Below are 16,045 nucleotides of genomic sequence, written 5' to 3'. Positions count from 1 at the left end.
ACCAGCTGCTTTTAATAACTTTAAAAGTATAATAATACTGTCTTTTCTGAGGTCTATCAGAGACTGTCCAAAGATCAAAATAACTGATGTCAAAGGAGCAGCTGAAACGATGCAGGGACCCAATTTTCATTAATCAAGAGTCTGGGTCGCCCAGTTCCAATAGTAAACATTGGGCGCAAGGCAGGAAAAACCAGGACAGGGTGCCAGTCCAGTGGAAAAACACTCAACCCTTTATGAGTTTGAATCTTAGCTCTGCTATCGGCTGGGCGCCTACACAGACGTCATAGGATATATCTGAGGGAGGATGTATCAAAGTGATTCCACATTGCTGCTGCAGTTGCGGCTTCTGCTGGCTGGTCGATGACGCCTGCATGGAGATGGAGATTAATGGAGACTTTCCGTCTCCATTGCGTGGCTCTAGAATAATGTAGACTGTCCATATGTGATCCCTGTGTGAACCCTCCTTGTGCAGGTGAAAACAGCGGTTGGCTACTGCACACGTCAGACGAGGTTTTATGACCCTAATCAGTGTGTTATGCCAAAAGCGAGACCTTAAGAGACCTTAATATTAATGTACACCACCAAGCCCCAGGGTGTTTGATTTTATTGTATCCATTTTTGTTCAAACATGAGTAGACCCAGTATTTAGACTGGAATTGTACTATGTCTATAAGAATTGTACTAGAAAATGAGGCACTCAGGTGGCAACACGTGTTTGAATCTCAGCTCTGCTACCGGCAGGCTGGGCGCCTACATGAACAATGATTGGCTCTTTGCTCGGGGAGAGTGGGTGCCTGAGGAAGGGGGGATTCCTGCTAACTGATTCAATTACAACCTCTGCTGGCTGACTGATGGCGCCTGCATAGGGACAAGGGATAATGTGCGATCAGGGTGTGTCTCTCCGTACACAAGGCTGATCCACATATGAACTCGCCTTGTGCAGGTGAAAAGATGCAGTCAGCTACTGCACACGTTTCGAAGGGGACGTGAGTTAGTCATTGCTGTCACGGTCAGGAGTGGAAGTCAGTGTTAGTAGAGAGAAAGCATAATGCAATCGGGTAATTGGATATGACTAGATTTGGAGGAAAATTGGGTCTGCTTGGCATTTTGACTCAGGTGCAAAAAACAGGGATTGAGTTTTAGTTAACTCCTATTTAATCACCCTGCCTCACTCACCTGCTGCTCCTTGTTCAACATACTTTATGTTTTCTCTAAATCAACATACCTGCAAACCTGTAATCATAAATGTGGTGGACTTACATTTCCAGGACCATCACTATGTCTGATTTGCCCTCAAAGGCATCCACACACTGCACAAGTTTAGGGTGGTGGAGGCTGTTCATGGTACCAATCTCCTGTCGCACGTTCTCCTTCTCCTTCTGTGAGAAAGCTTTGATGAACTTTCCCGCCCACACCTTTCCGTTTGACTTTTCAACCAGTTTGAAGACCTGGCCAAATTTGCCTCTATAAGACACGGGTTAAAAGAAACAATTAAACTTTGTACTGTACATTGTACTCTATATTTATCTTTACCCTAAGTATTTAACGCCTTTTGGTATTGTCTACTGTTCCAGTGCATATAGTCATACATTTACACACAATGTCTTAAGGCTTTTTACTTACAAACTGCCTGTCAGTAATTGTATACCTGTAAATTCATCTATATCAGGGGTGTCAAACTCATTTTCACCAAGGGCCATATCTGCATTATGGTGGCCCTCAAAGGGCAGATTGTAAGGTATCCTGCTGTGATTGCAGTCTGCCTTTTAAGTCTTGGACAATTTGTTGTTTTTCTTGAAGGCTAAATTCTGTGTTTGGTGTCAAAATGCCAAATTTATTCTGTATATTTATAATGTATATCTAAATTTATATTGTACTACTTTACCACAGACACGGCCTCATAACACAAGCGATGCACCGGTTTTTCTTTTTTAAAGCACAAACTTGTATTCTGTATTCACTTTCCCATCTTTCATTAAATTTCCTCTTTCTGCTTTAATTTTCTCTTCTTGTACATTTTGGGATTATTTGTGAATATTTCAATACATCACTTGTTGGAAAACCGCCTCAGTTAAATGCTGATGTGGAAACACTGCCATCTAGTGGCGGTCACTTTGCGGGTCACAAAATCGGCACGCATTGTGGGAGATGCAGTTTATGTACGATTTTACAGTGTATTTTAAAGACAATCATACGTCTTTTAAGCTCTCACCGCATAAAATGACGTGGCGGGCCGGATTTGGCCCGTGGGCCTTGAGTTTGACACGTGATCTATATGGTAAGAATAGCTTATAAAATAATCAATGAATGTGTTTAATGGACAAGTGTACCTAATAAACTGCTCAGTTAGTGCATATACATTTAATATATTGGTAATACTCCTCCTCTCCCACCCCCCTTCTATTAATTTTATTATATCCAAATACATAGGGTGTTTAGATTTGAAGTGGACAGATGCACTGGAAAAATATATCCTAAATGGCCAAAAATATGTGGACAACCCTCCAGCACCATCACCTACACTGCCGCTATACACCAATCAGCCATAACATTAAAACCAGCTCCACTTACCATATAGGAGCACTTTGTAGTTCTACAATTACTGACTGTAGTCCATCTGTTTCTCTGCATGCTTTGTTAGCCCCCGTTCATGCTGTTCTTCAATGGTCAGGACTCAGGCCCAGTACCACTACAGAGCAGGTATCATTTGGGTGGTGGATCATTCTCAGCACTGCAGTGACACTGACATGGTGGTGGTGTGTTAGTGTGTGTTATATTGGTATGAGTGGATAAGACACAGTAGCACTGATGGAGTTTTTTAACACCTCACTGTCACTGCTGGATTGAGAATAGTCCACCAACCAAAAACATCCAGCCAACAGCTAAAGAGTCTAGTTTCCAGTTTTATGTATTTCTGCAGTAATCCTTGAGAGTTCTTTCTGGCTTTTCATTTGTTTGTTGTAAATTAACGGGATACTATTCAAGATATTTCACAATTTATGAAGGAAATTGTTGAATAAAGTCTTTTTTTCTTATACAGAAAAAAAAGAAGAGGAAACTGAGGCTGCAGCTTCTGACGATGGTGCGTTTTATTTATTTTTACATTTTTAATTTCTTTTCCATTGTCTGCATGGATCCGTTTGTGCTACTTCAACATGCTGAAGGTGGATTGTCTGCTTTCACCCTGTTCTTCAATGGTCAGGACCCCCACAGGACCACCACAGAGTAGGTATTATTTAGGTGTTGGATCATTCTCAGCACTGCAGTGACACTGACATGGTGGTGGTGTGTTAGTGTGTGTTATACTGGTATGAGTGGATAAGACACAGTAGCACTGATGGAGTTTTTTAACACCTCACTGTCACTGCTGGATTGAGAATAGTCCACCAACCAAAAACATCCAGCCAACAGCGCCCTGTGGGCGGCATCCTGTGACCACTGATGAAGGTCTAGAAGATGACAGCAACAATAGATGAGCGATCGTCTCTGACTTTACATCTACAAGGTGGACCAACTAGGTAGGAGAGTCTAATAGAGTGGACAGTGAGTGGACACGGTATTTAAAAACTCCAGCAGCCCTGCTGTGTCCGATCCACTCATACCAGCACAACACACACTAACACACCACCACCATGCCAGTGTCACTGCAGTGCTGAGAATGATCCAACACCTAAATAATACCTACTCTGTGGTGGTCCTGTGGGGGTCCTGACCATTGAAGAACAGGGTGAAAGCAGGCTAAAACGTATTTAGAGAAATATATGCACTACAGTCAGTAATTGTAGAACTACAAAGTGCTTCTATATGGTAAGTGGAGCTGATAAAGTGGACAGTGAGTGTAGAAACAAGGAGGTGGTTTTAATGTTATGGCTGATCGGGGAACAGCCTACATAATTTTGAAGTGTGTATGTGGAACATTGTGCCCATTCAATCGATGTTACAATTTTTCCCAACTGTGTTCACTGGGGGGTGACGTCACAGCTCTGTGTACACTGTGTAAGTTTCTTTACACCAAATCCCTCAAACTATTTCTTTATGAACTCGCACAAGGAGTTAACACTGAGCAAGGCTAAAACACCTGGGTTTAATAATAAGAGGGGTGTCCATGTACTTTTGGCCATATAGTATATTACATAACAGAAACAAAAGTGATTTAACACATAATTCCTTCTTTGTATGTCTTACGTGCCCAAGCGATCCTCCACATTATAGAAATCCTTCACAGTGCAGTCTTTCTTTATGGCCACGTCTCTGTACTCAGGCTCTTTATCGGAATCTAAACAGATGTTGACAAAAAGAGAAATAAAAGCTTTGTTAAGTGTCCAAATTAAATATATAAATTTTTTCATTTATCCTTTTTTGTCACCAGTCAGTTTGTCCCAGGTCCCCAGGATCATGTTGTTATGTGACAATCAATCTAACAGCGGCACCACCATGACATTCTACAGTAGTAAAACATACAGTAGTATTCATTCATGTATTTTTACTAATTGTTTGATCTTGGTAAGGGTCACAGTGTGCATTCCTGCATTACACCCAGTGTTACTGCGTAGAACTGGGCAGCTCTGGACATGACAGCTCTGGACATGACACCAATCCATTATAGAGCAACAAACTTGCTTTATGCCTAGTTCACACTACACGATTTTTGTGGCACCTCGGGAGCAACTCGGCGTTCGCTCGGCGATCGAATCTCGCTCTCAATCGCTATGTGTGAACTACTCAACAACTCGATCCGAGCGACTGAAGGGAGATATCTAGCATGTTGAATATCTGGATCAGTCGGTTGCGACTGGCAATGAGTGTGGTGAGGGGGATAATTTAGTTTCTATCAGAATACATCGGCACACACATAAGCTTACAGTATTCGTGAAATTATCGTCCACTCCAAACCATAATATCAACACTGCATTACAAAAAAAATATTTATTAACCTCCAGCTCACTACAGAACAAAACAATCCCTGCTGGTCACATTGCCAAATCCACTCGGATTCATTTATTTTTTCTCTTTGATTTTACACTGCACATCAGCGCACAAACAACGGCATTTGTTTCGCCGATCAGTCGTGTGGTGTAAAAGCCACACCGTCTTTAAAGACTCCCGATTACTAGAGATCCGGTTGTGTAGCGTGAACTGTACACCGACCTGACGACTTGGAAAGTCGTGTAGTGTGAACTTGGCATTACTCATTCTCATCTTAATATGATTTAAAGCAGACAATCCACCTTCAGCATGTTGAAGTAGCACAAACGGATCCATGCAGACAATGGAAAAGAAATTAAAAATGTAAAAATAAATAAAACGCACCATCGTCAGAAGCTGCAGCCTCAGTTTCCTCTTCTTTTTTTTCTGTATAAGAAAAAAAGACTTTATTCAACAATTTCCTTCATAAATTGTGAAATATCTTGAATAGTATCCCGTTAATTTACAACAAACAAATGAAAAGCCAGAAAGAACTCTCAAGGATTAGTGCAGAAATACATAAAACTGGAAACTAGACTCTTTAGCATTAAGACAGTTTGGAAAACATCATTATCATTCTTTCATTTTTACTAACCACTTCATTTTGGTCAGGGTGGGACTGGTGCCTAAAAAAGTAAAGACACTGGGCCAAAGGGAGAAATACACTCAGGATATTGTGCAAGTTAGTGCATATAGTCTACATTCTTTATATTTTTGGGAGAAGGGAGCAAAATAGCGTACCACACTAAAAAAGTGAGAACAAATTAAAACTTCACACTGCCAGTTTTTTGGACAGCATCTGTGGGAATTTGTGTTCTTTTCCCCGACACACCCCCCCCCCCCCCCAATTTTCTTCCCTAATCTAGTGATATTCAATTACCGTTATGATTCACCTCTACCGATATAACCCTCCACTTCTGACTGAGGAGCTTTGCAACTGACACACGCCCCCTCCGACACGTGCAGTACCGACTGCCTCTTTTCACCTGCACGAGGCGAGTTCATATGCAGACCAGCCTTGTGCATGGAGAGCCACACCCTGATCATCATTATTCAGCCAGCAGAGGTCGTAATTGCACCAGTTATGAGAAACCCTGGTCCGGCTTTTCCATCCCTGAACAACAGCCAATCGTTGTTCATGTGGCCCAGCCCAGCTGGATGGCAGAGCTGAGATTTGATACAATGTATTCGAGATCCCAGCTCTGGTGCGCTAGCGTATTTTACCGCTGCACCACCTGAGCAGCCCTGTGTTCTTTTTCTGATGTTATATAAAAAGGCCTGAAGAGCAATCTGTCTTTCAATCTGTCCCAAAAGTGTTCCGTAGGCATCTGGAGTTCATCCATACCAAACTGGTAAAACTGGTTAAAGTCTACATAGACCTGATTTTGTTCATGGGTCACAGTCCTGCTGGAACAGTAAATGGTTTTACACAAAGTGGTAAGTTTATCATTTTATATAATTAAATTTATAATTATAATTTTATATCTATAATTAAGACGGGTGTCCCTATACTTTTAGCCATATTGTGTATGTAGAACATTTTTGACCCAGCCCTTAAGCTGGTGAGCTGGTGAACAACAGAATGCCTTGTGTTTGCGTGGCTGTGCTAATAAATGCTAACAGCTATCAGGAGCCTGGTTGATTTACAAAGCTTAACAGCTTAACATTTGTATTAAGTCAGTGTTTCTTTTTATCAGTGACACTACTGTTATGATGCAATATTTTATGGTGTGGAGATTTTTTTTTATATATAAGATGAAGCAGCTTTAGCATTAATACCAACAGTTATAATAATACATTAACAAAGCTTGACTCAAACTGACCCCTTGACACAAACTGAACTGGTATTAAATAATCCTTAATTAGCAGGCCATGCTGTTGTCCATAAACAATGACAGTAATTTCTGTTGTACATGATCAAATTTTAATCAAAACTATGTGGACTCATCTCACAAAATCACTATTACACTATTTGTGTTCAATAATTTAGTATCTATCTGTCTGTCTGTCCGTCCGTCCGTCCGTCCATAATGTGAACAAACTCCAATAACTAAGATTGAATTCTGATCCTCAGAGATTTCTAGCTGACGCACACCTATCTCATCATTACCAACAAAATGATCTGCTCATTATAGCAGTGTTCTCACACTTCTCCCAAAACAGTCCCTGGATTCCATCGAAAATATGATTACCACTTAAAAGACGCGAAGCCACTGCATCAGATACCATTGAGAGACTTGGATTAAAAACAAACATCTGTAAAGATTCAAAGATATGACATTTATGAAGGAATGTTATAATACTAGCCTATTCTAAACCGTTTATTATAATTGTTAAAAATTCTCATGTAATTTATCTAAATTATCATGGCATATTAATGTTATTTATTTGGGCAAGAGTTTAACTTCTTGGATTGTGTTTAAAAGTGCTCACATAAGCAGTAGCCTCAACAAATCACTCACATAAATGTTTAAATATTTCAAAATTTTCTTAACATTCTTGTTTGCATGCTTTGTATAAATGGTTGGAGGCTTTAAGTTTTTTTTCCATCTATGCTCTTAAAAGTGGTGGCAATGCCGAGTTTTGAACCAAGGAGTTCAGAAACTCGGCACTGGTGTGCTAGCGGAATATCCCGCTGCGCCACCTGGGCACCATATTGTTTTATATTATATTATAAACTTCACTCTGTTACCTTATTTGTCTTTGCTTCATTCTCTGTGTCTATCCTTGAAACCCAACACTTAAATCTCAATCAATTTGTCTCAGTGATGCTTTTTCATTGTTGGTAAATTTTCTTTCTGTCATTTGTGGTGTCCATGTTACTTGCTTGGACTGGGGTGTTTCCAGCCATTCACTCAGTAAATCGAACCCACCGCAAGCCTAACAAGGGTAAAACGTAGTAAAACAGACAATAAATAAATGTTCCTCGCTCTTACCTTGCACTTCTGGTTTTCCCACAGTGACGGGTTCTGACTCGGCGCTAGGTTCTCCAATGCCATACATGTTAACTGCACGCACACGGAACTTGTACTGGCGGTCGGGAAGCAGCTGCTGGACATAATACGATGTACTGTTACAGGAAGCAAGCTCACTCCACTTGTCATCGATGGAATTCCAGATCTCCAAATTATATGACTTGACGATGCTACCACCATCATAGGTTGGTCCATACCAGGACAGGGTAAGTGAGGCAAGGCGGATATCTGAGGCAGCAGGGATGCCCGCTGGTGGATCAGGCTTGTCTAGGGCGCAAATATGCATTGTTAAAGCACACTAGAAAAACTTAATTGTTATTCAATTACAATTGTGTTTAAAGCTATGAAATGTATTTTTTTCTGGAGAAATATCACACAGGTTACCAAATAGTGTTGGAAATAACAATACTGTGACAAAAATCTATTTAGTAAACAAGCCAATAGACAAATAGCCACTACTGTGTATTTATGTTTTAGTTATGCACAAGGTCCATAAAAATGGTTTGCTAAGATGGTTGAGAAAGACCTTTACCAGCCCAAAGCTCACATTTTATAAACATGGTATATTTTAAACATGGTATATTCAAAATAAAACATAACTGTGGTAAATAGTAAAAAATCTAGTCAAAGCCATTTTTACATACTGTATTTATGTGACGTTCATGTTCAAATCCCTACATTTGGCTTTGTATTGTTGGCTATTTGCCACACTGAATGGTTTCTGATCTTGAAACAAAACATGGTATTACACAAAGTAAACGTGAGGTCAAATATGACACATTTAGTAAAAAAAAAATGCTTTACAAATTCTTCTTTACATGGAATGGCCTAAAGTATGTAGACACTTATCCAATCAACTGAGTTCTGGAAGAACATGTAACTCACAAAGATTGACCTATGGAACAAGATTAACCCCCAGGTCTTTAGGTCCCTCATTGCTCTTCATATAGACTCTACCAGCTGACCCATTATTCCGTCTATTATCCTGATTAGCCTACCAACTACAGTATATTTGGTTGGACTGTAACTATTCCAGTTTTATTTATTTAATATCATGTTCTCTTTAATAACATGCATTAACAGTGGCAATCATCAAATAGGGGCAATTACAATATTTACATCCATGTGTATGGACTATAAATCCAAATGACCATGCTGTTACTGTATACTGTATTTTAAATGATTTAAAACACATTGAAACGGCATATTTAGTGCACTATACAGGTCAGAGGGGATATAATTTTTTTCTCTTTCCTTTATCCTCTACCTTCTGTTTGACTAACTTTTTCTCACTCATTAACTAAATATATTGGCCAAATTATGGTTTAAATTTCCGATGTTACGCAGACAACACTTTGATCTAAGTCAGCATTAGCCCTACCCTGCCTCCTCTTTATCTGATTGAGCTTCTTCATCAGTATGTCCCATCTAGTACCTTACCAACCCAAATCTTAGGCTACCACTATGGTTTTTGTTTGTTTATTAGGATTTTAACATCATGTTTTACACTTTGGTTACATTTATGACAGGAACGGTGGTTACTCATTACACAAGGTTCATCAGTTCACAAGGTTATATCAAACTCAGTCTTGGACAATTCAGTGTCTCCAATTTACCTGACTGCATGTCTTTGGACTGAGGGAGGAAACCGGAGCACCCGGAGGAAACCCATGATCGTTTAGAGTGGTAGCTCCCAAATTGTGGAATACTTTTCCCAAATTTATCCATGATGCCTCTTTTTGTGCGTCATTAAAATCTCGGTTAAAGACTTACTTTTCACTATGTTTTCATGGTTCCAATAGTACTTAAATGTATTACCTGTGATGTACTTGTTTTACTGTACTTGTTGATGTACCTGTTGTTCTTTTGTTTCATATGTTCATGTTGGAGCGTTCTTGAGCTTGGGAAAGGCACTATATAAATAAAAGTCCCCTGTATAGATGAAGTGTCATACCTACAACAGTAAGGTTGAGTGAGACCTGCTTGGTGCCATATTTATTCTGCAGCTCCAGTGTGTAGCAACCACAATGATCCTGATCACTTGCTGCAATAGTTAACTGACTGCTGTTTTCTGTGGTCTCTATGGTAATGCCTCCACTTCCTGTCTGGATCTAGAGTGGAGAAAATGTAGCCAGATGTCAGAATGTCATGTACCGAGGGATTAAACAACATTGCACAAGAGTATGTTTGAACTCTCTGTAGGTCACCACAGTCACCACAGTATAACTGGTTGTACAATATAACAGTATACAAAGGGGATGTCAAACTCCTTTATCCTGACAGGCTGCATTACTAAATTGAAAATCTGCTGGAGCCGAGGCATAAAATAACTTTATATTTACAGACCTGCATTAAACCGACCAACTAACAATACAACTACAACAATTATATAACAGAAGTGCAGTAATCAAGCTAAACAACAAATGCAAGGGAATTTTCTAAAATTTGAGGTGTGCATTAAGCAGAAAGATTTCCATTCTAAAACAAATTTATTCATCCAGTTTACTTTAAATATCTTACAGTCTTCATCAACTTTTTATACTTTCATGTATCAAACAAGAGTAAATGCCTGGAGCAGAGTTGCCACTTGCAACAAACAGCTGATGGAGACTATTCGACACACTGCTAGACGTACAAACTGCATTTCATTTTCCATCAATTTTTATATACAGCATATAGATGGAGTCTCTAATAAGGATATTATGAAAAAAAAACATGCTATTTATATTAGCAGTGGAGATCAATCAAATATCAGCAAAATTGTTTTTTGATGAATGCCTAAAATAACATAGGTAATTATGCTATCCTTGTCCTCCCTGTCTTCCTAATTAGAGCACAGCTATCCAAAAATGAGAATTAATGCTCTCCTCCAAGTATGTTTAGCTCTTATGAACAATATTTAAAAAATATATACTGAGTGCCTTCATATGGCTTAAATGAGGGGTCACTCATCACTACAGTGCTTTATTCAAAGAAACAAAAAACAGTGCAGAATGAGTCTAAAGATTAGTTGTTTTAATATTTTGTGAAGATTTATAGTGGGTAAATAATTGTTTATTAACAAAATAAACACATAATAAACATACAGTATATTTGCACTGTTGCCAGTCATACAAATGTAAAATCATTGATTCTCCCACACCTTAAATATGCATAGACCCAAAAATGTAACCCTTGTGTAGTCTTAAAATTCTGTACACGCCCCTTTTTGATCCATAAGATAACACAGGGGTTAAGATATCGACCCTAGAGTTTCAAGAGCTATGTCTGATTATTTTAGGATATGTCACAAAATAGCAAACAGAAAATGGCTAGTGTCCAAGGCATTTAATTCTAAGAAGAAAAAGATAATGGGCAAAATATAAGTCTTTACACGCTTAAAGTTCTTACTGGTTTTTTAAACTTGAGCCAGTTGCAGGTAATAGGTGCAGTTCCTCCAAAGTTACACAACAGCTCCACCTTCTCTCCAGCTCTGATCTTGAGGTCTCCAGGAAACTGCTGAATTTGGGGTGGAGAACCTGCACAACGGGTGGGGGAGGGGGGGGGGGGGGGGGATGAAATATGCTATGAATATAATCAGCCTCTGCACTTTAAGCCAGACAGTAGGTGTCAACTATACAGCAGCAATAAGGTGACTCTCAATCCAACCATTTATTACCCTCCATTGACTTTAAATAAAAATATACTATATGTCATGAAATGAATAGACATTTTTACCTTGTTTGACAGGGGACTTTGGTGCTGGTTTTTTCTTTATTCTGGCTTCATCTAGATAACACACATATCATCAAAGGATTAATCTGATACAAACGATCTCTTGTTTTATTTTTAAGTCTGTCACAAGTTGAATTCGCAGACATAAAAATAATTCATTAGTAGATGGCAAAATCCCAACATACAAACATTAAAACATCCAAAAGAAACACCTGAGGCTTGCTTTTGAATATTTAATAGACAACACCTTTAATGTTCTTTGTCATATTATTTAATTTGACGTTTTTAGAATAAAATTATACAGTGCTTTAAAGCAGTCCTTACATCTATATTTTATATGTTCTACAAACATATATTTATTCTCTTTATGCATTTTTCCATTTTTTCCAAGACTTCACAGCAAAGTAGCAGATGGCTTGGATTCTAAGCAGTACATGTGTCTTAAATCTAACAATTCAAATAAGCCAGGAAACACCATCAACTTAAGCACCATATCAATTTATGGTGGTAAGAAGCATTTTAGCATCATAAATTAGCAGTCTGGTCAGGATTAACAAAGGACCCAGGCACATTTGTTGCAAAGATTTGTAGCATGACCTTAAAAATGCTTCATACCACTGCTACACTGTATAAGAACTTAACTATAAGAAGAAATGGTCCTAAATTAATGGGATGTCACTTTGATGGTAAGATTTATCCTTTTAAAATCCCTATATACACCTTTGCATCAATGGTAGCTTCACACATATGCAAGTTACCCATAGACACCACCATACCAAAACTGATGTTTTTTTTTTTTTCATTGATAACAGTCTGGATGGTCATTTTCATCCTCGGCACACAGAACACAATGTCCATTTTTCCCAAAAAACAAGCTAAACTGTGGACTCATCTGACCACAGCACGTTTCCACAGTCTCAAACCATTAAACATGAGCTCTGAAAATGCCCAAAGAACTCTGAGAGCTCAAAAGTCAGACACATATAACAAGTTTGTCCAGTTTTGCCCTATATGAACCGAGATTTTCTAAATCTTTTCACAATATTGTGAACAATAGCTGGTGAAAGACAAAAAAAAATTGCAATCTTGCATTAAAAAATTGTTTTTAAACCGAGTGTCAATTCGCTCCTGAAGTTTGGCACAAAGAGATGAGCCATGACCCATTATTGCTTGTAAAGACTTATCTTTGTTACCAAATCATCTGCTTATTGTGAAATGCTGTAACTTGAATATATATTAACTATAACTTTTGCTTCTCTCCCAACTTTCTTTGGAATGTGTTGCAGGCATCAAATTTTCAATGTGTTTCTATTAACAAAATACAATAAAGTTGTCAATAAAAACATTGGAAATCTGTTCCTGCCTTTTTTGTCAGTTAAATAAAGATTTAAGGGAATTAACAAATCAGATTCGTTTTACTGCATTTTACACACTATCCCAATGTTTCAGAAATAGGGTTAGTAATAAAAAAAATACTAGGTTGTGACAAAAATGTTGAAGGGTAAATACTTTTTAATGCACATTTATGTATTGAGATTTCAAAGAAGATTTGCCTCTCTGGCTCAGCATCTAAGGTAGAAAGCCTTGCCTTGAGAATACCGCCAGATGGAATTCTCCTTTTAAGGACATGCTAAAAATAGGAGCCCAATGATCCAGGAAATTGTGTTGGCTTATTTTCCAATATTTCTTCTTGCTTTGATAGCAGTCAAGAATCAATTTAACATACAAACCTTGCTAATGTTTAGGCCCTGCTTACAGACAGCACTTAAAAAGCAGTAAAAAAAAAGAAAGCTAATTTATTTCAGGTGATTTTTTAGCCTGTGCATTTATTTCCATGTGATCAGGTTTTTTGTTGTGACAGACAGTGCAAGCTCAGCTTGTGAAATTCTAGATTTCTATGGGGCACCTTTGTAAAGCATAGTCCAAACTTCCAATATCATATAGCTCTGAGGTCCTGAACTAAAAATGCAAATAGTTTATTTAAATTTTTAAGATAATAGCTTTACTATTGTGTATTAAAATGAGTCACAAAGATCAAATCACCTCAATATCTCCAGCCTTTAAACAATTTAAAATATTTACCAACAGGTGAAGCAGACTATCCTTTAATTCACCCTATAACACTAGACATGTACAGTATATTGGCCTGCACTGACAATCTATGTTTAAAGTTTTTAAATAACAAATTTTTAAAAGAGTAAATTATCATTCTATTCACTTCCATTCTGCTTTAGATTCCATTCTGCCATTTGGTTTCAAAGTATGTAAAGCCAAAGAAGGCAGTGACATTGTGATCATGGAATTGATGAACTTTCCATGTTTGGATCTAAATTCAGACTAATACTTGACTAAATAATAAGATAGAAAATAAAAATAAATAATCTTAAAAACTTACTCTCTGTTGTAGGTGTTGAAGATAAACTTTTCTTGTCTTTTTTTCCCACTGACGGATCTGAATTATCTGTAAAATAAACACATTTACCATCCACCAATAGTTCATCATACTAGAAATAACAATTGTCCAGATTGCTATTTAATTTGACTAATGGTTGTCTAAATTACTGATTGAAAGCAGAGGTTGTTAAGATGATGGATTGCGACACTGACCATCCACAAGGACCATACAGGAGCATTCGGCTTTTCCATCTGCATTCTCCGCTTTGCAGGTGTAGCGCCCCTCGTCCTCTGGAAGGGCCTTATCTATGGTGAGCGAGCACTTGCCCCCTGAGTTCAAAGACACATGAAGCAATAGCATTAGAACAGATTGGAGTGTGAGGTAGGTCTGTATCAGCTATGGAAAAACTGTATATATTCTACTACCACTTCTTACTGGTAAGTCTAGCCAAACATGTTATCTGTTCAATAAACATTATATCCAGCCAAAGCTTTAGCAAAATGCAGGGTTGCCTCAAAAGTGGTGCTGTGACCCAGAGGAAATCCAGAACTTTCCAGAATTCCATCAGTAACTAAACACATAGACAGTTCTCATATTGGATTACTTAAAAAAAGTCCATCCTTTTTAGATAATCCAATATGAGAACTGTTCAAAAATATGGCAGTAAGCCCTGAAATAACTTACTAGGAAGTGCAGTGATCCATGTAAACGCTAGGCTTTACTTTATGAGCTTTAGCTTTGCTCAGTGATCAATGGCCTGTTAAGAGCAGTGAAGTGAGGTGTGTTTGAAAGGACAGTTTAAGCTTGACAGACCTACTCTGTGACTTCTCAGATCTTTAAACAGGAGGTGGAAATGTAGAATGCATATGTGGGCAGCAAGGAGACAGCTTAGATTGCTTAGAAAGTGTAGAAGATTACAAAAAGCATTTTTGTGCAAAAAATAATGATAAAATTTGACTTGCAATTAATGGAATTAATAATTAAGTACTGTACACAAACAAAAAAATTGTCTAACCTTCCTGGGATAAGACAATAAACTTGGATGACTTTATAACTTTCCCATCGAGTGTCCAGGTGATGAGAGTCTGAGGGTCATAGGTCACTATGCACTCCAACCTCAACCTTTCCCCATCCAGAACAGTAACATCACTTAGAGTCTGAGTGAAAACCGGTGCCTTGCCAGTGTCCTTCTTCCTTTCGTCATGTCCATCCGTTGAATTGGGTATGATCTCCTTTTCGTTTGAATTCCTGACCACTTCTGTACCATTTTTCTGATTGACACTACCATGTTTGTTTTTTGGTTCTACTATCTCACCATCAGTCTTTTTCTCAGGTCTCAGAATGCTCTTCTTCTCCATCAGCGCATTATTCTTTTGCTCAATCCCAGCTTTCTCCTCTAAGCTGTTATTTTTATTACCTGTATCTACAGTCACACCATTTATGCCACGCTGTTTCTCTTTGGCAGTTGGAGTTGGAGCTGGATCATTTGTTGTTGTCTTCTCTGATTCTGCATTATTTTTCTTATTAAGGACGGTCCTGAAGTCTGCAGTTGTGCTGCTGGCATTCGGCTCTGATGAAGGAACTTTCGGTGAGCCTCCTTCCTTTTTCCCCAAAACTGACCTGAAGTCCACCTTGGTTGGGGTGTTTGTCTTGATCTCTGACCCCAACTTAGGCCCCGTACGGGGCTTGAGGGTCGCCCTGAAGTCCATATGTAATCCTTAGATACTTTTTCCTTAAGAAATCACAACCTTCAGTTGTCACAACAGTCCTCCGAGTATCCTCTTTTTTCCTCTGTGGGAAGCTTCTGTGTAGATCCTGGGTAATAAATAACTATGAGGAGGTCCTGCTCTGTCTGTGGCTCCCAGCCTCTCTGTTCAAGCCACTCCTGACGCTAGAGTAGAGAAGGAGGGAGAGGAAGGACGAGAGAAAACGATAACAAGTCATGGGGGATATACAGAGGGAGGGTTTTGTTTGAGATGGGGGAAGAAGAGGAATT

At 38.6% G+C, this 16,045-nt stretch overlaps 1 protein-coding gene across 1 annotated transcript in view; it reads right to left on the bottom strand.

The window, feature by feature from the left end:
• The window catches only part of mylkb (myosin light chain kinase b), a 31,389-nt gene extending 15,603 nt beyond the window's left edge, over positions 1-15,786 (bottom strand). The window contains exons 1-10 of the mRNA XM_062998101.1: positions 15,065-15,786; positions 14,262-14,378; positions 14,050-14,115; positions 11,658-11,708; positions 11,331-11,458; positions 9,895-10,051; positions 7,902-8,207; positions 5,311-5,352; positions 4,186-4,276; positions 1,261-1,464 (exon numbers count right to left, since the gene is read on the bottom strand). Coding sequence (XP_062854171.1) covers positions 1,261-1,464; positions 4,186-4,276; positions 5,311-5,352; positions 7,902-8,207; positions 9,895-10,051; positions 11,331-11,458; positions 11,658-11,708; positions 14,050-14,115; positions 14,262-14,378; positions 15,065-15,758 — 1,856 coding nt within the window. The 5' untranslated portion in view covers positions 15,759-15,786. The remainder of the gene's footprint in view (positions 1-1,260; positions 1,465-4,185; positions 4,277-5,310; positions 5,353-7,901; positions 8,208-9,894; positions 10,052-11,330; positions 11,459-11,657; positions 11,709-14,049; positions 14,116-14,261; positions 14,379-15,064) is intronic.
• Positions 15,787-16,045: the final 259 nt, after the last annotated feature.

The sequence above is a fragment of the Trichomycterus rosablanca genome, chromosome 6, assembly GCF_030014385.1.
Source record: "Trichomycterus rosablanca isolate fTriRos1 chromosome 6, fTriRos1.hap1, whole genome shotgun sequence".
In the NCBI taxonomy this organism is placed as follows: domain Eukaryota; kingdom Metazoa; phylum Chordata; class Actinopteri; order Siluriformes; family Trichomycteridae; genus Trichomycterus; species Trichomycterus rosablanca.
Note: the sequence above shows the minus strand (reverse complement) of the source record. Positions and strands in the feature narration are given on the sequence as shown.